This window comes from Drosophila elegans, unplaced genomic scaffold (genome assembly GCF_018152505.1).
Source record: "Drosophila elegans isolate 14027-0461.03 unplaced genomic scaffold, ASM1815250v1 contig_684, whole genome shotgun sequence".
Taxonomy (NCBI): domain Eukaryota; kingdom Metazoa; phylum Arthropoda; class Insecta; order Diptera; family Drosophilidae; genus Drosophila; species Drosophila elegans.
In genome coordinates, this window is record NW_024546041.1 from 830,428 (window position 1) to 852,049 (window position 21,622).

Below are 21,622 nucleotides of genomic sequence, written 5' to 3' on the forward strand. Positions count from 1 at the left end.
TTTAATAGAAACGCTTCGAAGGAACTTAAGACCGGAAATTAGAAACGAACTCTTAAACGTTAGCATAGATTCTGTTCAAAGGCTAAAAGATATATGCCGACGTAGGGAAAGTTTCTTGGAAGACGTGAGGCGTAGCTATGGGTACCAGAAGGCAGTCCCATATCGCAAGCAGGTATCTGAATTGGTACCAGAGTATCTTTCGGATGATGCTTCGGAGTTTTCGGATGTAGATTTGGGGGCAGAAGTAGATGCAATTGCCTTGATATGCTGGAATTGTAGGACAGAGGGGCATCGCTATCACGATTGTGAAGAGAGAAGGTAAATATTTTGTTATGGCTGTGGCACCCCAAATACCTACTAACCATCGTGTATTAAATGCCAAAAAACGGCAAGCAGAACACACGCCCCCACCAAAAGTCGTGTTTTCCTCGAAAGCCAGCCAATCAAGATGTCAGCCAATAATTTCTTTTAGCCCACCAAATACATATAAAAAGTCCGATTTAAATAATTTTCATAAAAATTCACCAACTTTCTGGCCACAACTTGTAAAAAGAAATTCGCTGCCAGCATTAAAAACCAACTTGGCAAGATCAGACACTCGAAACGCAAAAAGAATGAGAGACTTTTGGCGTGCGGCGAAAAACATAAACGCCATAAGATACAAGAACCCAGATAGGCGTCCGTACGCGGAAGTTCGCCTTTTAGATAGAGTAGTACTCGGTCTTTTAAATACAGGGGCATCCATGAGTGTGATAGGTGAAAAGTTGGCCGAAATGGTCATAAAGCAAAGAATTCCGTTTAAGAGAGTGGCAACTACAGCAAAACCAGCTGATGGGCAAAAACAGGAAGTGGTAGGGCGTTTCAAAACAACAGTTCAAATAAGAGAAATATAATTGTATATTATCCCTTCACTGAGCCAGGATTTGTATTTAGGAATTGACTTTTGGTCCGCATTTGATCTTTTGCCCTCCAATATGAACATAGAGGAGTTGACTAGTGATGCTCACTTTTTGTCTGAGGCTCAGCAAGCCAAGTTGCAAGCAGTCATAAATCAATTTCCGTCCTTTGTTGTCTCGGGTTTGGGAAAAAACTGGTCTGCTTTCTCATTCGATTGATGTGGGAGAAGCAAAACCCGTAAAACAAAGTTATTTTTATACCCTTGCAGAGGGTATTATAATTTCAGTCAGAAGTTTGCAACGCAGTGAAGGAGACATCTCCGACCCTATAAAGTATATATATTCTTGATCAGCATCACTAGGCGAGTCGATCTAGCCATGTCCGTCTGTCCGTCCGTCTGTCAGTCTGTCCGTCTGTCCATCTGTCCGTCCGTTTATATGCAAACTAGTCTCTCAGTTTTAAAGCTATATTCATGAAACTTTCCCAAAAGTTGTCTTTCTATTGCAGGTAGTATATAAGTCGGAACGAGCCGGATCGGACGACTATAGCATATAGCCCCCATAGGAACAATCGGAAAAATAAATGAAAAAAAATTATAACTTTGCTGTTTTTTAATTTTTTGTTTAGTTCTTCGACGTTTAGTAATGGTTAAATATTTCCGATTTACGGTTTCATTTTCATCAAAGTCGGACGACTATATCATATAGCTCCCATAGGAACAATCGGAGAAATAAATGAAAAAAAAAATATAACTTTTCTGTTTTTTAATTTTTTGTTTAGTTCTTCGACATTTAGTAATGGTTAAATATTTCCAATTTACGGTTTAAGTTTCATCAAAGTCGGACGACTATATCATATAGCTCCCATAGGAACAATAAAAATATATAAAATAACTATCAAATAATTGAGCTGCAAGTCATCATAGCTTCAATGTTTTTAAACTTATACGCAAGTAAATTATAATTTTAATGTTTTCAAAAATGTTTAATTCTTGCAATAGCTGCAAGGGTATATGAACTTCGGCTTGCCGAAGTTTGCTTTCTTTCTTGTTCAGTTTCGCCTCGGTAGAAAAGTTGCTTTACGCAGAAGCCGACCGCATGCTCAAGCTTGGGGTTATTGAAGGTCAAGAAGTCTACCGAAGAAACTTTAAGCAAAGCAATTTCGCAGCTGGATACAATGCGAAGTTGGGCCCAGATTTTGTAAAAGCAAGGATCAGGAAGAGGGTGGGTAAAGTTTGTTTACGAATTGGAGGATTTTCAAGGACGATATGTGGGTAGGATATTAAGCAGTAGTTTCGTAAGCGCGGGATTTATCATCCTTGGAGTGTCAAACTCCAAGTCTGCTTTTGATGGGGGGTAATTTCTGTAGCGCTTGCTCTAAAAATAAAAGAAAGGAAAAGATATGTTTATGGCTCCATCTAGAAATGGAATTTTAGGTACTATTAGCGCCATCTAGAACTCGGGCGTAGAATGTTCTGGCAGGGGTGAAAAGTCGTAAGGAAATCAACAGAAATCAATCGAGCGCACATCAAACCCAAGCGCACATCAAACCCAAGCGCACATCAAACCGAAGCGCACATCGAACCCAGCGCAACCCATTTGAAATTGGCAATTACAGGCATTTAATTGTGTAGAAGTTGTGTAAAAGTTTAACGGGCATACGGCCCTAGCCTTATCTCTAGCGAGCGAGCTGAGCGCCGCTCGTATGTAAAAGCAAACGCACACCCACACCGTAAACGCACAAAGCAAAGTAGTTAAAACTACCAATGTCGTAAGTTCGACAGCTAAGGGGAGATGTTCGATAGAGCGCAGCTTTAGTTTCGTTTCCCCTCTAATTCGCGTATGACGTCGGCGTTCTGCTCTAAACAGAGGCAGGTAAACCTTGAATTGGCATCGAGTTTGGGCCAAATAATGCTGCAAAAATACCCGGAAAGCTTGTACACGGAAAACGTCCCAAGAGGGAAAAGTGATGATCTAGCCCAGAAAATTGGAATCCAATATTTAAGTGATGATTTTTGTTAAGGTTAATTTATTAGTTAATCAAGTTTTTTTTTCTATTAATTGTTAAATATGGCAGTGGCGGGGCGAATATCAATCTAGAAAACCATAAATTGTGGGAAAAAAGTGCAGAGCGGTGTGAGGTGTTGCAGCAAAGTTGATTTTTTTGTTCTTTTTATTGTGTACATTAATTCTTAACCCCCATAGCTCATCGCATCCCGAGGAAAGCGCTTTCCTCGATGGATTGCATTAATTATTGGTGAGTGAGAAAATCCAATTTGAATTCTGTATCATACAGAAAAATATATATCATTGTGTCCAAAGTAAAGTAAATATAATATTTTAACCTCAAACGTCGAGAGAATGAGCAGAAAGAAAAATGAGTGAAATTTTTTTTTGAAAAAAAAAAAAAACTTAATTTTGATTACGACTCAATCGCACGGGATAATTGTTCTGCAGTCGTACCTTTTTGTTCGTTTTAAATTAATTCCCTTAAAAGCGGATTAAATTCCACTTACCATTGGCCAAAATTTTGATTTTTAATTAAGAAAAAGAAAGGAATATTTACAATTTAATTTATGCATTTCTCACCTTTAATATTTATACTCTCTAATTTATATATTAAGTTATATGTCGTATTTATACATGTCCATAAGTAAATCTATTATTATATCTAGTTCTAAGAATGATTTTAGCCCTTAATAAACTTTTATAATGTTTTAAGAAATTATGAAACTGGCCGCAGCTAGCGATATGCAAATGTAGGGTAGCGCTTAAGAAAAGGGGTCGCTCAGGCTATTGAGCAGGTGGATGGAGCGACCAAAGAAAGGGTGGGCTCGATTAGGCCTTCATAACATCTAAGGAGGCGAAAAAGGGAATTCAGCAGCATTAGGGTATTTTCTCTCTTCCAGCAGCAATAATTATATGTGTGTCTCTATCTTTTCCGGTTCATTGTCGTTGCACGCGATTATTAGAGCAACATTATTGATAGGCAAACGTGTACACAAGCAAGACCACCACAGCCTTAGCCGACGAGCCGCCAGTCGGACAACTATTCCGCGTGCGCTTGTGTTTCACCTTCAACATCTCGCCTGAAGTAATTTTGCAAGTAGACTTGGCAAATACAGGCACCAACCCAATCCAAAGTAATTTTCTAATAGAGGTAAATAACGCCATCCACCCTACGCGTAAGCTGCAGACTCAACTCCTTACATTTAGGATAATATGCGAATACAGAACGGTGTCTGGACCACCAGCACTGGTCACCATGGGAATTATACCGATTGATCTATTAACTAGAGAATGCAAAAAGTTTATATGTGTTATTTTTTGTTAAAATCTAGAGTCTACTTCTACTAAAAGAAATAAAGTTCAAAATGCACTAAACATTTCATTTGACCAATATCTTAAAACCGACTTATTTTATAAGACTTAATGCAAAGGTACACATATTTACGAAAACAATGGAAATAAAATTGGCATTATTATTTAATTTAAAAAAAAATATTTTTTTATTTAACCCCGACTCGAACTCGAACCATTGACATATTGACAAACCGCTTCGTAAGCCGGAACCCTATCAATCGACTATGTTCGAAAACCGAATCGAACCTAAGCCAATTTGAAATTGGCTTACAGCCCTGCTTAGAATAGTCAAGGAACCCAATGCTAAGAAATTTATCCATGATGTCTCTCACTGCCCTGGACACAATCTGCCGTATGTTTTATAACTGAGGGATGGACTTCGTTGAGCAAAGAGAGCTATGTGGCAGTGATATCTCACTTTATTAACAAGGTATCGACCAAATTGCATTCACATGTTGCAGCTTGTGATTCATTTATTAAAAGGCATATCAGTAAAAACTCGGTGCGTTTATTAAAACAATGTTGCTGTTGATTGGGGTGTTGAGGATAAAATGTATGGAATTACGTCCGACAACGCCGCTAATATAGTGGGAGCAGTTAAGCTTGGAAACTGGCGTCTTACCTACCTTTGCCCATATCAGCGTAAAAAAGTCAAAGCAATCGTGGTAATTTTAATCGCAGCGCAATTGGTCTCAAAAAATTAAAGGAAACTCAACGGCAATTGAATCTGCCGATACAAACTCATTGGAACTCAACATTTAAAATGTTTGAGTGATTGGTTACATTATTGAAAGAGGCAGTCATGGTTGCAATGTCAATTCTTCGACCAGACTTGGTGTTTAATCACGAAAACTGGCAAGAGTTTAATATGTGTTACCAGTACTGAAACCGTTTTATAAGGAAACTGTAGAAAAATCTTCTGAAAAAAATGTCTTCCATAAATGTAGATGGAACATTGTACAACACTGCATTACAGCGATTATGTTTGCTAGCAACGTCTGTTCCTTGCGAAAGATTTTTTCTGCAGTTGGCAAAATAGTTACAAAGATGCGATCTCTGTTAAATCCAAATTCGGTAGCCTTATGTTTCTTTACAAAATAATATGTAGATGCAAAGGTAGGAACTTTTCATTTTTATATCAGTTTCATAATTGAATCAATAAAATATTTTCAGCTCTCGAAATGGGCTGATATATCTTAAACTAAATGAGAAACCCTTAAAACGTCGTATTGAAAAAACGGTCCAACTTCAATTCTTTTTTTCTGTTCCTTATATTACTTTACTTTGTTTATGATCTCAAAAAATACGCAATTTGAGATGTTAATAACAATATAGGCCATAAAAGAAAAAAATGTTCAGCAAGTGAATCTTGTGAGCAAACTTGATCTACTAAATAACTGAGTAATTAAACAACTGAACAAATGAGCAACTGAACAACTGAACAACTAAGCAACTGAAAATGTAAGCAACTGAGCAACTCAACAAGTGAGTGAACAAAGTTAGTGAGTTTGTTCACTCAATAAAAAGTGAGCAACTGAACTTGCTCTCCCAAGTAAGCGAGTTTACCCAACACAAGTTTCTATCAAAGATTATACAATACAAACATGCGAAATCTCATACATAGCTTTGAAGATTAATGATGGAGGGAAAGCGGAAGAAGGGAGAGAGATTATATTTTTAGAAATCGTTTAAAGCCCAGTCGGAAGTTAGAGAACGCATTCCAATAAAAAAAGCTTCTTTCATGCATGTTTTGCAAGAGAAAAAGAATGTAAGAAGCTATAAAGAAGCATTTTTTATGCATTCTAAAGATTTTTTGTGAAATCGTCCCTTCTACTACAATGCATAAAAAAGCCTTCTTTTACAATGTAAAAAAAAAACTGAAACCCGAACGATGCCGATCGTCCGATATTTTTGAGATTGTGTTTTTCACCGAAAACCTCGCTTACCAAAGAACGCAAAAAGAAGTCTTGTTTCGGAATGGACAAAAAAATGGGAAACCAATTTAATCTATTTTTCTTAATGAACAAAAAAATGGGAAACCAATTTAATCTATTTTTCTTAATGAACAGCAGCGACGTAAATATATTCACTTTTTATCTTTATAAACAATATCTGAACGCTTTGTTATGTTTGTGGTATATGACTTGTTAAACTTTTCCTAAATCTAATTCTGTAAAAAATATTAATATTTAATTTTATTAATAATAATATTTATTGTATATAGTATTAGAAAATTATTAATTTGAATCAGTTTTTTATATATTTTAATTTTAGGTAATAATATATACACGATTACATGATTTTTTTTCAAAGCGTGATTTTGTTTTGAATTATTATATTACATTTGCCGGCGCTATAGTTTCCTCCGCCACTGTATTCACAAGGAGTAACCGAACAAAACGGTACTCTAAAAAGCAAACGACAAGAACAAAAGAGAAAATGCAAGAAAGCGCGAGGTCTTTTTCGTTTCTTTTGCATTTCTCGCCACTTGATTTTCAATTGGAATAGCTGGTACCTCTGGGATTTGTGAAATTAATATATTCTTTGCGGCTTTAATTTTCAAGTAAGTATAATGTTGATATAAACAAACTAAATAGGAGTTCCAATACTGTTAATAAAATAACATGAACCAAACACTGTATTAATTAAAACAATAAGTGATGTGTACCTGTGCCAAAAAAATATTAAATTTATAAACATTTATTAACAGTCTTGAAAACAGCGTACGGTCAAAACAAATGTAAACAAATTGTTCCTAAAACTGTGTGTGTGGCTCTTAATCAAACAAATAAAAAGAATTATTTTTTTTGAGCGTACACTGCAATAAGACTTGCGTTTTAATTTAATTAATGCGTTTTTAATATTATTTTCGTTTGATTCCAGGAAAACTATTTCAAGACAAAAGGTAATTTATATATTATTTGTGTGCTCTCTTTTTTCTCTCTTCCTTGTACTTCTACCTATGGTGGACTTACATCTACGTACAAGTTGTGTTTTTTAGGGTGGACCTAAGGACACAAATTAAGTGAACAAAAATTTAAGAAAAATAAACCTAAATTTAAATAAACATTAAACATTACATAAATAAAAAATTTAATAATTTAATTGAAAAAAAAATATTTTACAAAATAAACAAAATTAATATAATTTAAAATGAGGAGAATGTCGCGGTCAAATATTCACCGTTTAAGAAGAGCTTCATCAATCGGCTGCTAGAGCTCTTACTTTTGATACAGAAAATAATTCTGGAAATGAATGCCCAAATTTATGTGAACCCGAATCGGATAAAAGTGCATCAAACTATTCTTTTGAGTATGATACCTATGTAAAATTATTGGAATGGTACCATAATAATAATGTTACTAGAGTTCAACTTGATGCACTTTTAAAAACTTTTGAATTCGGAAAATCTAGATCTTCAGTAGGATATTAAGTCCAAGTTTGATAATGGAGCTTTATTATGGCGGTACTAGGGACAGGGAAGGTTTTGCGTCCTACATTCATTTAAATTAAGCATTATTCGGTAAGTGTTTTACAAACTTACAATCATATTTTAAAAAAAATACATATTTCCTTCTCATTATTATATTTTATATTATATTTTCTCATTATTATATCACAAAGGAGGGACGGCTACCACTTAACCGACCACATAAAAGACCTTTGACTGGCCTTCACTAGGGCTAAGAACAAAATTTACAAGGCTAAAAGTATAGCAGAAAGGATGAGAAAAGAAAATAACGACCCGGAGTAATTATAGTAATTATAATTAATTACAATAAATTTAAAATCAAACGTTTATAAAAAAAAATGAAATAAATAAAAATTGGAATTGAAAAAAAAAACGGTTTCCAATAGCTTTTTTGGGAACGATAATATTTGCATTCTTGGGTAAGACTATTAGAAGGCATGTTTTGGAATCATACTAAATGTGTTCTTGTGGAAGGGATCAATATTCATTCTTTACATGTGTTACGCAATGCTTGCTTTGGAACCTATCCAGGAAGGTTCCCGAGGAACGTTTCTATGTTCATTCTAACAGTGCGCTGTAGAATGCTTCCTTCGTAAAGTACAAATGGAAGGGAAACCCGAGCGTTTCCGAAGTTGAAACTACCTTCCAATCGAACGCATTAAGACTCGTTCTTAAATCGGTTCTAAAAGAAGACTTGCTTTTTGTCCCGTCTCGAACAAAAAGGAAAGGGAGCTTTCAGGGATCTGGAATGCGTCGAAAGTTTAAAGTTTTAAACATATTTATGCCTTTCTTAAAGAAAATTACGGTTTGTCCTTTAATTTTTATACCCTTATTATAATCCAGTCACAAGTTTACCACGCAGTGAAGGAGACATTTCCTTATTTAACTTTCATGTTGGGTGCAGTGTTACCTTCTTTATTTCAGTAGGAAAGAGCGACTACCCGGGCTTGTCAGCAATTCAACAAAATTTTCAGCGGCCTCTGGGTTGTTGAAATGCTGAAATTTTGAAAAGGTTCGGGAATATCCAGAATGATTATTTTTGATTTATATTTTTTTGCTCAAAAGTAATCATTATTCTTGATAAAAAAAAATAAAAGTCAAATAAAATTATGTTAAGGTTTTTCTAGGCGTAAAAGGACTTCCATTCTTCGATATTGTTTTAAAGATATAAACACTATTACAGCTCCTTTAGAAATGTGTGAGAAATTCAGATTTATTTTGAAGAACCTCCAACTTTGCAGTCAATTTTAAAAATTCAAAGCCTTAGCGCACCAAATTCGGAAGATGTAATCTCAATTTCAACTTTTAAAGAGAATATTTTAGTTAAAGGGGACGAAATATGACTCTCTCATTTTTTTGGATCGCTCCCAATTAACTCATTCGCATCGTACACAAAATCTGAACAACAATGATCTGCATTTTTTACACAGGAATAAGAAGCAAATAATAATCATGCTGATCGAACCGAAGCGAGACGATGAATTGAAAGCACAAAAAAGCAAAATAATGCATCGAGCCTGCTTGCTCTCAGAATTTTTATTTCGGGTATGCATCACATACGATCTCGTTACTGCCGAGTGCGTTGAGTTAAATTGAGCGAAATTTCGTCATGGTGATCTAGTTGACTCGATCTTACTCGTGTTAGAACTCTGGTGATGACGGCATTAGGTGTAGTTTAAGGAGTGGTTACAAAGGAAAAATTAGACTTAGGTTCACTTATTACTTGGGGAAAAAAATTTTTATTTTTATTTTATTTTATTTTAATTCGACTTCATTAAAACTTAATGACTTAATCTCTGAACTGCTGAAATTCAGTCAGCGGTTCGTAAGCTGTTCCATTGAAATTTTAGCAGTTCAGCAGACCAAAGGCTGCTAAAAAATGAGGAACTGCTGAAAAGCCACGATAGTGGCTCTGTTATAATAAAATGAATAAGGCAACACAGGTCCCAACATGAAAGTTACCACAAAAAATATGCAAATAATATACATAGTTAAGTTTAGTCGTTTTGGAGAATATCCAAAGTATAAGTTGTTTGCGTACGTTTTCCATTACTAGAAATGCAGTATTACAAGGCGGCCATGCCTATTGAAAGTAATCCAAGTTGTAATCCATTCTCCTGATTTCTGGAGGTAAAGTAATGCATTCGTAATCGTAGGGTAAGTGAACATTATACGATTTTCGCCTCCTCCCTTCCCGTCGGTCACACAAGAGCTGTCTCTTGTCGCGTCTTGAATTATTTAAACACGAAGATTACAATGTGTGAATGGAAACAACCTTGTGTAAAATCTGATATTTCAACTTTGACAGCATATTTCAAAGACCGAATTGGGGACTATTCAACTGTCTTAAGTTGGTTGAGTATCTGAAAAGCCGAATGGTCGCCATTTCTACTAATTTTTAAAAGGCAACACAGGTCCCAACATAAAAGTATTCAAGTATACAAATATATGCAAACAAAGAAATTTAGACAGTTCGTTGCTTAATGTAACATTCTAAACATCTTTGTTTGCTTATACCAAATAGTTCCTACAATTCACGTAAAAGCTAAGTCGAGCAATGCTAGAACAATTGACTAGTAGCTGTTGTTGAATATTCAACAGTTTAAAGATTCAGACATTTAAGGAACATCCAAAATATTCAACATATTGTTTCGATTGAAAACTACTTTTCTGAAAAGTTTTCGGATTTAAAAAATGTACTTTGAGTTATTTTTCGAAAAAATTGTTCATAGTATTGACAATCAAAATCTGTTGCAAAAGTGAGAGTCTGAGAGACATGTCTTCCATAAATGTAGATGGAACATTGTACAACACTGCATTACAGCGATTATGTTTGCTAGCAACGTCTGTTCCTTGCGAAAGATTTTTTCTGCAGTTGGCAAAGTAGTTACAAAGATGCGATCTCTGTTAAATCCAAATTCGGTAGCCTTATGTTTCTTTACAAAATAATATGTAGATGCAAAGGTAGGAACTTTTCATTTTTATATCAGTTTCATAATTGAATCAATAAAATATTTTCAGCTCTCGAAATGGGCTGATATATCTTAAACTAAATGAGAAACCCTTAAAACGTCGTATTGAAAAAACGGTCCAACTTCAATTCTTTTTTTCTGTTCCTTATATTACTTTACTTTGTTTATGATCTCAAAAAATACGCAATTTGAGATGTTAATAACAATATAGGCCATAAAAGAAAAAAATGTTCAGCAAGTGAATCTTGTGAGCAAACTTGATCTACTAAATAACTGAGTAATTAAACAACTGAACAAATGAGCAACTGAACAACTGAACAACTAAGTAACTGAAAATGTAAGCAACTGAGCAACTCAACAAGTGAGTGAACAAAGTTAGTGAGTTTGTTCACTCAATAAAAAGTGAGCAACTGAACTTGCTCTCCCAAGTAAGCGAGTTTACCCAACACAAGTTTCTATCAAAGATTATACAATACAAACATGCGAAATCTCATACATAGCTTTGAAGATTAATGATGGAGGGAAAGCGGAAGAAGGGAGAGAGATTATATTTTTAGAAATCGTTTAAAGCCCAGTCGGAAGTTATAGAACGCATTCCAATAAAAAAAGCTTCTTTCATGCATGTTTTGCAAGAGAAAAAGAATGTAAGAAGCTATAAAGAAGCATTTTTTATGCATTCTAAAGAGTTTTTGTGAAATCGTCCCTTCTACTACAATGCATAAAAAAGCCTTCTTTTACAATGTAAAAAAAAACTGAAACCCGAACGATGCCGATCGTCCGATATTTTTAAGATTGTGTTTTTCACCGAAAACCTCGCTTACCAAAGAACGCAAAAAGAAGTCTTGTTTCGGAATGGACAAAAAAATGGGAAACCAATTTAATCTATTTTTCTTAATGAACAGCAGCGACGTAAATATATTCACTTTTTATCTTTATAAACAATATCTGAACGCTTTGTTATGTTTGTGGTATATGACTTGTTAAACTTTTCCTAAATCTAATTCTGTAAAAAATATTAATATTTAATTTTATTAATAATAATATTTATTGTATATAGTATTAGAAAATTATTAATTTGAATCAGTTTTTTATATATTTTAATTTTAGGTAATAATATATACACGATTACATGATTTTTTTTCAAAGCGTGATTTTATTTTGAATTATTATATTTCATTTGCCGGCGCTATAGTTTCCTCCGCCACTGTATTCACAAGGAGTAACCGAACAAAACGGTACTCTAAAAAGCAAACGACAAGAACAAAAGAGAAAATGAAAGAAAGCGCGAGGTCTTTTTCGTTTCTTTTGCATTTCTCGCCACTTGATTTTCAATTGGAATAGCTGGTACCTCTGGGATTTGTGAAATTAATATATTCTTTGCGGCTTTAATTTTCAAGTAAGTATAATGTTGATATAAACAAACTAAATAGGAGTTCCAATACTGTTAATAAAATAACATGAACCAAACACTGTATTAATTAAAACAATAAGTGATGTGTACCTGTGCCAAAAAAATATTAAATTTATAAACATTTATTAACAGTCTTCAAAACAGCGTACGGTCAAAACAAATGTAAACAAATTGTTCCTAAAACTGTGTGTGTGGCTCTTAATCAAACAAATAAAAAGAATTATTTTTTTTGAGCGTACACTGCAATAAGACTTGCGTTTTAATTTAATTAATGCGTTTTTAATATTATTTTCGTTTGATTCCAGGAAAACTATTTCAAGACAAAAGGTAATTTATATATTATTTGTGTGCTCTCTTTTTTCTCTCTTCCTTATACTTCTACCTAGGGTGGACTTACATCTACGTACAAGTTGTGTTTTTTAGGGTGGACCTAAGGACACAAATTAAGTGAACAAAAATTTAAGAAAAATAAACCTAAATTTAAATAAACATTAAACATTACATAAATAAAAAATTTAATAATTTAATTGAAAAAAAAATATTTTACAAAATAAACAAAATTAATATAATTTAAAATGAGGAGAATGTCGCGGTCAAATATTCACCGTTTAAGAAGAGCTTCATCAATCGGCTGCTAGAGCTCTTACTTTTGATACAGAAAATAATTCTGGAAATGAATGCCCAAATTTATGTGAACCCGAATCGGATAAAAGTGCATCAAACTATTCTTTTGAGTATGATACCTATGTAAAATTATTGGAATGGTACCATAATAATAATGTTACTAGAGTTCAACTTGATGCACTTTTAAAAACTTTTGAATTCGGAAAATCTAGATCTTCAGTAGGATATTAAGTCCAAGTTTGATAATGGAGCTTAATTATGGCGGTACTAGGGACAGGGAAGGTTTTGCGTCCTACATTCATTTAAATGAAACATTATTCGGTAAGTGTTTTACAAACTTACAATCATATTTTAAAAAAATTACATATTTCCTTCTCATTATTATATTTTATATTATATTTTCTCATTATTATATCACAAAGGAGGAACGGTTATCACTTAACCGACCACATAAAAGACCTTTGACTGGCCTTCACTAGGGCTAAGAACAAAATTTACAAGGCTAAAAGTATAGCAGAAAGGATGAGAAAAGAAAAAAACGACCCGGAGTAATAGTAACTATAATTAATTACAATAAATTTAAAATCAAACGTTTATAAAAAAAAATGAAATAAATAAAAATTGGAATTGAAAAAAAAAGGTTCCCAATAGCTTTTTTGGGAACGATAATATTTGCATTCTTGGGTAAGACTATTAGAAGGCATGTTTTGGAATCATACTAAATGTGTTCTTGTGGAAGGGATCAATATTCATTCTTTACATGTGTTACGCAATGCTTGCTTTGGAACCTATCCAAGAAGGTTCCCGAGGAACGTTTCTATGTTCATTCTAACAGTGCGCTGTTGAATGCTTCCTTCGTAAAGTACAAATGGAAGGGAAACCCGAGCGTTTCCGAAGTTGAAACTACCTTCCAATCGAACGCATTAAGACTCGTTCTTAGATCGGTTCTAAAAGAAGACTTGCTTTTTGTCCCGTCTCGAACAAAAAGGAAAGGGAGCTTTCAGGGATCTGGAATGCGTCGAAAGTTTAAAGTTTTAAACATATTTATGCCTTTCTTAAAGAAAATTACGGTTTGTCCTTTAATTTTTATACCCTTATTATAATCCAGTCACAAGTTTACCACGCAGTGAAGGAGACATTTCCTTATTTAACTTTCATGTTGGGTGCAGTGTAACCTTCTTTATTTCAGTAGGAAAGAGCGACTACCCGGGCTTGTCAGCAATTCAACAAAATTTTCAGCGGCCTCTGGGTTGTTGAAATGCTGAAATTTTGAAAAGGTTCGGTAATATCCAGAATGATTATTTTTGATTTATATTTTTTTGCTCAAAAGTAATCATTATTCTTGATAAAAAAAAATAAAAGTCAAATAAAATTATGTTAAGGTTTTTCTAGGCGTAAAAGGACTTCCATTCTTCGATATTGTTTTAAAGATATAAACACTATTACAGCTCCTTTAGAAATGTGTGAGAAATTCAGATTTATTTTGAAGAACCTCCAACGCACCAAATTCGGAAGATGTGATCTCAATTTCAACTTTTAAAGAGAATATTTTAGTTAAAGGGGACGAAATATGACTCTCTATTTTTTTTGGATCGCTCCCAATTAACTCAATCGCATCGTACACAAAATCTGAACAACAATGATCTGCATTTTTTACACAGGAACAAGAAGCAAATAATAATCACGCTGATCGAACCGAAGCGAGACGATGAATTGAAAGCAGAAAAAAGCAAAATAATGCATCGAGCCTGCTTGCTCTCTGAATTTTTATTTCGGGTATGCATCACATACGATCTCGTTACTGCCGAGTGCGTTGAGTTAAATTGAGCGAAATTTCGTCATGGTGATCTAGTTGACTCGATCTTACTCGTGTTAGAACTCTGGTGCTGACGGCATTAGGTGTAGTTTAAGGAGTGGTTACAAAGGAAAAATTAGACTTAGGTTCACTTATTACTTGGGGAAAAAATTTTTTATTTTTATTTTATTTTATTTTAATTCGACTCCATTAAAACTTAATGACTTAATCTCTGAACTGCTGAAATTCAGTCAGCGGTTCGTAAGCTGTTCCATTGAAATTTTAGCAGTTCAGCAGACCAAAGGCTGCTAAAAAATGAGGAACTGCTGAAAAGCCACGATAGTGGCTCTGTTATAATAAAATGAATAAGGCAACACAGGTCCCAACATGAAAGTTACCACAAAAAATATGCAAATAATATACATAGTTAAGTTTAGTCGTTTTGGAGAATATCCAAAGTATAAGTTGTTTGCGTACGTTTTCCATTACTAGAAATGCAGTATTACAAGGCGGCCATGCCTATTGAAAGTAATCCAAGTTGTAATCCATTCTCCTGATTTCTGGAGGTAAAGTAATGCATTCGTAATCGTAGGGTAAGTGAACATTATACGATTTTCGCCTCCTCCCTTCCCGTCGGTCACACAAGAGCTGTCTCTTGTCGCGTCTTGAATTATTTAAACACGAAGATTACAATGTGTGAATGGAAACAACCTTGTGTAAAATCTGATATTTCAACTTTGACAGCATATTTCAAAGACCGAATTGGGGACTATTCAACTGTCTTAAGTTGGTTGAGTATCTGAAAAGCCGAATGGTCGCCATTTCTACTAATTTTTAAAAGGCAACACAGGTCCCAACATAAAAGTATTCAAGTATACAAATATATGCAAACAAAGAAATTTAGACAGTTCGTTGCTTAATGTAACATTCTAAACATCTTTGTTTGCTTATACCAAATAGTTCCTACAATTCACGTAAAAGCTAAGTCGAGCAATGCTAGAACAATTGACTAGTAGCTGTTGTTGAATATTCAACAGTTTAAAGATTCAGACATTTAAGGAACATCCAAAATATTCAACATATTGTTTCGATTGAAAACTACTTTTCTGAAAAGTTTTCGGATTTAAAAAATGTACTTTGAGTTATTTTTCGAAAAAATTGTTCATAGTATTGACAATCAAAATCTGTTGCAAAAGTGAGAGACATATGTAGTTTCTTAATCAATATTGACCAAAAAATCCCGATTACGTGCCGACCATAATATTTTGGGCACCCAAATCAAACAACTCCTACCACCGCCATCGTTGTTTTCTACCTTAAATATTGTTAAGACTAGAAATGACTGACTCAAATGACTTAAATGCATGCGTAGTATTGGCAATTTCAAATGTTTATTTATTTTCATATCAATCTGAATTGCAACGAGTGACAAGCGTTTCTAGGCCTCTGTCTCCGACTGGAGTTTGACCACATAAGCTGCCTTGTGGGCGGCAATCTTGGTTTTGCGTTGCTCGTTTGTGAGTTTCTTAGCGTTCCACCTCTTCTTCGTAACGCCAGAAACCTTCTTAGCGGTCACCTTATGGGTAGGGTCGTTACGAATTGCCTGGTGGGCTTTTTTATAGATATCCTCAAGCTGAAAAAGTAAGAAGTGATTTATTAACATTTATTGAACTGACTATACGGACGGAATGTGCAACCATAACAGGAAGTTCAGTTTGTTAAGCGTCAGAACTTCGAACACAGTTTACTGCTTTTATGTGGTCCACTAGTGGCACAGGCTGCGTTGTTGGAAGCAAAACGCAGCTGTAATTTAAAAAGTGGACGTCGGGAGAAATTATGCTTGTACTCACATCATCAGCACGTATGCCCAACTTGATGTAACGGCTAAATTGGCGCTTGAAGCTTTCCTCGTCCTCCTCTTCGAGAATGCGCATGTAGTCGGCAACATGTTGGCCAAAAATATGAGCGCGATGCACATCGGCATTGAAGCTTTTGGTCTCTGCCGAATAGCCGGGAAAACGCTTTACTGAGTGGGGAATGTTTAAACCACCATCAACAGCTCCCTTCATGGCACCGAACACTCGAGCTCCTGTTGTTGTGCGAGCCAGTCCAACATCCAAGAAGCAACGGAAAGCGCCCGGGCCGTCGTCGACGGGCTCTACGTTGAACTCCTCGCCAGTCACCTCTGTACATCCTGCATAAAGCGAGTCAAGGCCCAACTTGTTAAGTACACGACGGGCGACCAGCAGGCCGGTGCAATATGCAGCAGCGTAATTGGTCAAACCGACCTGAAACAAAATTAGGATGTCCGTAGTGTTTAGTTTGTCAAATATGTACATTGCTTTTACCCACCTGAACCCCATACTTGGGCAGCTCATGGGAATATGCAGCGCAGACTACGCGATCTCCCTCGATGCGAGCGTAGGCGATCTGCACAGTAATGTCCTTATTGGACAGACGCACAATCAAACGATACTTGGGAGTGTTGTACTTGTTCTTGTCCTGGAACGTTAAACGCTTCCTAGCGTAGTAATCAGTCTTGCCCTCCCGACGCCTGCGGAACTTGACCTGATACCTCTTGAAGTACTGCTTGTTCTTGACTACCTTAACGAAACCCTGCACAAGCAACGCATACAAACAGATATAAAATTCAGTTAGAAAATGAATTCGACTGATAGGTCAACATTTTTTACAGTAGAAATTTTTTTTATCCCTACACGTGGAATACTGTTGCAGGTTATTTAAACAATGTTTTCAAGTTTAACAAAAGTGTTCCTCTCCTTTACAGGAACCCACCATTTTTATCCTCGATAAAAATATTTATCACCGCTAAAAATGGAAACAAATTATTATTAAATAACGTGGAGCACAAAATGATTGCACGCACCTTGCCGGAAACTGCTAGCGAAAAGAAAGAAAAGAGAGAGGCATTCAACACGGGTTTAGAATAAGTACTAAAATATACCTCTTAAATATTTTTCTAACACCATATTCCCACACAGTACATCGGTTGGAAACGGTTGGGATTTTTTACAAATGTGAAACGCGAGTCCCACAGAACACAGCCACACCTGATACGGGTATAATAACCTGATTCCATTGCCGCATTAGTGGACTTTTTAAATGTGCCTGATTTAGCATTTAGCTACAGCTACTCCGACATGTGAGTGGCACGAACAGCTGATCTGAATTTCTTTACTTTTGAATTTTGGAAAATCCGAAAGAAATTAATTAAAAATAATGAATATTAGTGACCGAGGCGTTTGCCAACTTGTACGACAAGCAAGAAACAAGATGCTCTTGATTAACAAGTTTGCAATGGAGACTAGCACAGTTTACAAAAAAGGAAAGGATCCCCGTATATGTGGGAGTTATTTTATGCCAGAGATCCAGCAGTAATGCATTGAGTTCCTACGAGCAGAATTTGCAGCGTGCGCTCTTGGTTTTAGTAGTTTTTAAACAAAATAGATTTTATATTCAAAAGATATCAAAAATTGCGCTAACCTTGCATATTGAAAACAGCTGTTGTAGTAATGGCACAACAAAACATCGTTAAACATCGGTATTTTCTGGTATTTATTCTTAAAACGTTCTGGGCGAATAGTATTTAATCGCATTTAATTATCGCACTTATTTTAAATACGGCATTTGTTCTTTTGGTATTCCCTGTGTAAATAAATGCGCATTAGGCTAAATGCGTTAAAATGCGCCAATAAAATCAAGCTATTTCATTACATTGTTCGCCTTATTCATTGACAGAAACCATTGTACTGTTTGAGGTTTTTTTGGAAATCAGTTCACGGTTACACTGCCTTTTTAAAGTTAAATTCAAACTTTATTGTTTCGTTTACTTTTTTGTGCTTTTCCCGCTTATATTAGCGTTTAAAAATTTTCAGTTGCTACTTTTCCGTTTTGTCGTCAACTCTAATGACTGAGCAAAATTGAACTTTTTTAAAACACTTATTTTTACTCTTGGGTATCTGGCCCTGTCAATTTTCTTCATTCATAATTTGAAATCGTCAAACGTTTGACTTGCTCGCACTTATGTAAAATCGTTTAGTTAAAAAAATTATGAGCAACGAATAGGCCAACAAAGTAGTGTCATAAGCATATGATCTAAGCAGCTGTGGCTCATCAAAACATATACCAAAAACACTGTTGGTGTAAAGTTTGTTTATCAGAGCATATCTGTCTACTTGATTTTCGTTTCTAATAGTGTATTTCCACAGAGATCCATCCACCTTCCACTATCCGTTGAAGAGATGTTGAACGGAAGTTCCATAAGGTTTTGCCGTTCAAGAATTTTCCCAGTTAGTCCGCCGTTAAAATTTGACGGACTTTGACGGACTAATTTACGCAATAGTAGACAATAGTTAAACACAAACAAATATGGTTGACTTGTTGATTTTGTTTATGTTTATGTTGATGGTGGAAATGCTCTGTGGAAATCGGAGTTTCCCATTTATCAAAAATCCCAACCGTTTTTAACTATAGCATAATAATAGCCATGGCATGGCAAAACCTTACGGACCATCTTTGAAAGAGATGGTGGATGGTTCTCTGTGCGACTAGTCCATAAGCCTGTAACAATCCGATATGCTTGGACGAAATAAATGTTCGCGCAATTTTGTTAGTTTGTGCCAGCTTGTCCTAGATGGTGGATTACTGTTTCTAACAGCACTTTTTTAACTAATATTAAGCCGATGTTCGTAACAAGCAACACCAATATTATTGAGCGAAACAATTTTAATAACATGTCCTCTATCTAAAAGCATGATGCCATTGGGACGTTTTTGGTATTTTTAAATTGAAAAATAGAAGGCGCCGAAGAGGTATGCAACAGGTCGATGGTACAAGAACAGCCAGTGGCAAGCTGAGGTGGACATTGGCGATGGAGATGCTGCTCAGACATTTGGCAGGAAAATTTAGAGCAATTGCGTGGAACCCAAAAAAATGTCCATGTGTACATGGAGCTGGCCCAGACCATAATGGAGGCTGGACATGATGTGTCCTATAAAACTGAGAAGCTTACAAAGAAGTACAGGTAATAATTATAAGCGTGGGCAATCTATTCCATTATATTATTCCTTGCAGGCAGGAAAAAAATAAAATTGGGCCAACCGGGGGGCTCCTTCTGTGTGGCACCACTACAAGTCGCTGAACTCATTTTTGAAATCCTTCCGCATCCACAAAATGCAAAACCACATGGAGCAAAACACGGTGGATAACGAGAGTTTGTATGTTTCCATTTGTGTTGTTTACAAGTAATTAATAACATGTATTATTTGCAGACACTGTGGAGAACATTGTGTAAGCATTGGGCATGGAGCCCGACGATATTGAAGTCTCCAACTGCAGCGAGAGCAAACGCTCAGGTAGCACTGTGCTTTCAGCGAATCGGGCTAAGGTGGACCACAAGGCCGAGTAAGTGCAGATTGCTAGAGAAAGGTTGGAGGAGCAGAAAGCACAAACGGATATCCTAGCGAAAATGGCAGAAAGCCAGGCCCGGTTTTAATTGAGTTGCTGCAGATATTAAGAAGCTCAAAAAATTTTATTAATTTAGAATAGATATTAATTTTAAGAAATATGGGAATTAAAAAGATAATAAAATGAAATTTGAAGTAAAAATGAAACAAAAACGAACATTATTATACTCAAAGAAATTTATTTGTTTCCATTTAGGCAATATTGTGCGATAGCTGATCTAATTTTCTCTGCCGGTTGGCTGAAATTTGATATTATAATATAATATTATATTATTCCGATCTGGTTGTTTTTCAAGTCATTTGCAGTTAATTGCCAGTTATCATTGATGATGCAGTTGTGTTCAATCAATGTATTATGTAGAACACAGCAGGCTAGAATGACCGCATTATTCTTTTTATGGTGCCTGTCAACACCTTTCCGAATAAATCGGAACCTAGCATTTTCCACCAGTCGCTTAGCCTATTACAATCTTGTAATTAAAATTTCGATGTTCCACGGATGCGGTTGTGAAAAATGGGTAGGGCTTCATTTGCGTTTGGGAAAATCTAAAAGCCGAGTCCGCAAAAGGCACTCGGTTTTTTTCTGAAGGAACGGTGAAGATCAAATTTTCTTGGCCAGGCTAAACTTCAGGAACATTTGTGAATCGTTGCATCGCCCTGCAGACCTGATGTTTACATAGGTAAATCTGTGTCTGTAGTAAATTAAAAAAATATAATGCATTTAGAAGATTGTTAAGCACTTTAATAAAGGTAGCTTGCCTGAAATCCACGAGAGCGAATTGTACTACTACCACCCTTTGAAATGATGGTGGTCGACTGCTTCTTCTACTGCCGGGTTTTTTTTTGATATGGCATCCATCTAAAAATGAAATATCTTACAACAATGAACTGATTTGATGAATTGATTTTTTACCAAATGCACCTAGACATTGGGGAAACCCAATTGCTTCGAACTTCTTTTCGGGAGTTAGGAAGTCGGGTGACATAAATTCACCAGAAAACTCGGCAATGAGAGCCCGGCAACATTTATTGAGAATTTTACGGACAGTGCATGGAGCAACTCCGAAAAGTCTTTAGATTGTTTGGTACTCCGATGACGACCACAAGGTGTACAAGACAATGGCAATCCGCTTTTCAAGAGGAATTGCATTTCGCCAGTTGGTATCCTTTTTCCGCATAACTCCTAGTCTGGCCACTAACATAGAAAATGTCCTCTTCTCCATTCGAAAACTTTCTTTGAAGAACTCCTCGTTGAAATTTTTTTTTTGCAAACATCGATGTCAAATCGATGATATTTTCAAAAACATTGAAAACATCGATGTTATGAATGTCAACTATGCCCAAGGTATCGACGGTGCCGTTAAGTTGTCTTACTACGCCCGGTAGTTCCGTTTCGTCAGAAAGGTTGATCTTATGTAAAGTGTGTTGTATGTGACTCTCGCAGCCGTATGCCACACCAGCATATTACTGAGCACGTTGTCTTAAAATCAGTTATAGACAGTTTAAACGCTGTTCACAAATTGAGATTTTTTAATTTCACTGATTTTGAAAATTAAAATGCTTACGTTTTTGCTTCTGATTAGGTTAGGGAAGCAAATCAAAA

General features: G+C 35.5%; 1 protein-coding gene and 2 long non-coding RNA genes across 6 annotated transcripts; 2 read left to right on the plus strand and 1 right to left on the minus strand.

The window, feature by feature from the left end:
* Nucleotides 1-6,629: 6,629 nt before the first annotated feature.
* LOC108138428 lies at nucleotides 6,630-8,023 on the plus strand. Its single transcript, XR_001774107.2, has 3 exons — nucleotides 6,630-6,822; nucleotides 7,143-7,164; nucleotides 7,884-8,023. It is a non-coding gene; the product is annotated as an uncharacterized LOC108138428 (long non-coding RNA).
* Nucleotides 8,024-15,902: 7,879 nt separating this feature from the next.
* Nucleotides 15,903-17,472, minus strand: LOC121467745 (60S ribosomal protein L5). Its single transcript, XM_041710000.1, has 5 exons — nucleotides 17,421-17,472; nucleotides 17,330-17,362; nucleotides 16,886-17,149; nucleotides 16,384-16,821; nucleotides 15,903-16,166 (listed from the first exon to the last, which is right to left on the minus strand). Exons 2-5 carry the CDS (start codon nucleotides 17,330-17,332, stop codon nucleotides 15,972-15,974), a joined length of 900 nt encoding a protein of 299 aa, XP_041565934.1. The 5' UTR covers nucleotides 17,333-17,362; nucleotides 17,421-17,472; the 3' UTR covers nucleotides 15,903-15,971.
* An 867-nt stretch (nucleotides 17,473-18,339) lies between these two features.
* Nucleotides 18,340-20,133, plus strand: LOC108145048. 4 transcript variants are annotated; one of them, XR_001774382.2, is made up of 4 exons: nucleotides 18,342-19,238; nucleotides 19,306-19,571; nucleotides 19,628-19,770; nucleotides 19,825-20,133. It is a non-coding gene; the product is annotated as an uncharacterized LOC108145048 (long non-coding RNA). The 4 variants fall into 4 exon arrangements; XR_005977795.1 differs by having other exon boundaries at nucleotides 18,340-19,577; XR_005977796.1 differs by having other exon boundaries at nucleotides 18,340-19,571; nucleotides 19,628-19,766.
* The last annotated feature ends 1,489 nt before the right edge of the window (nucleotides 20,134-21,622 follow it).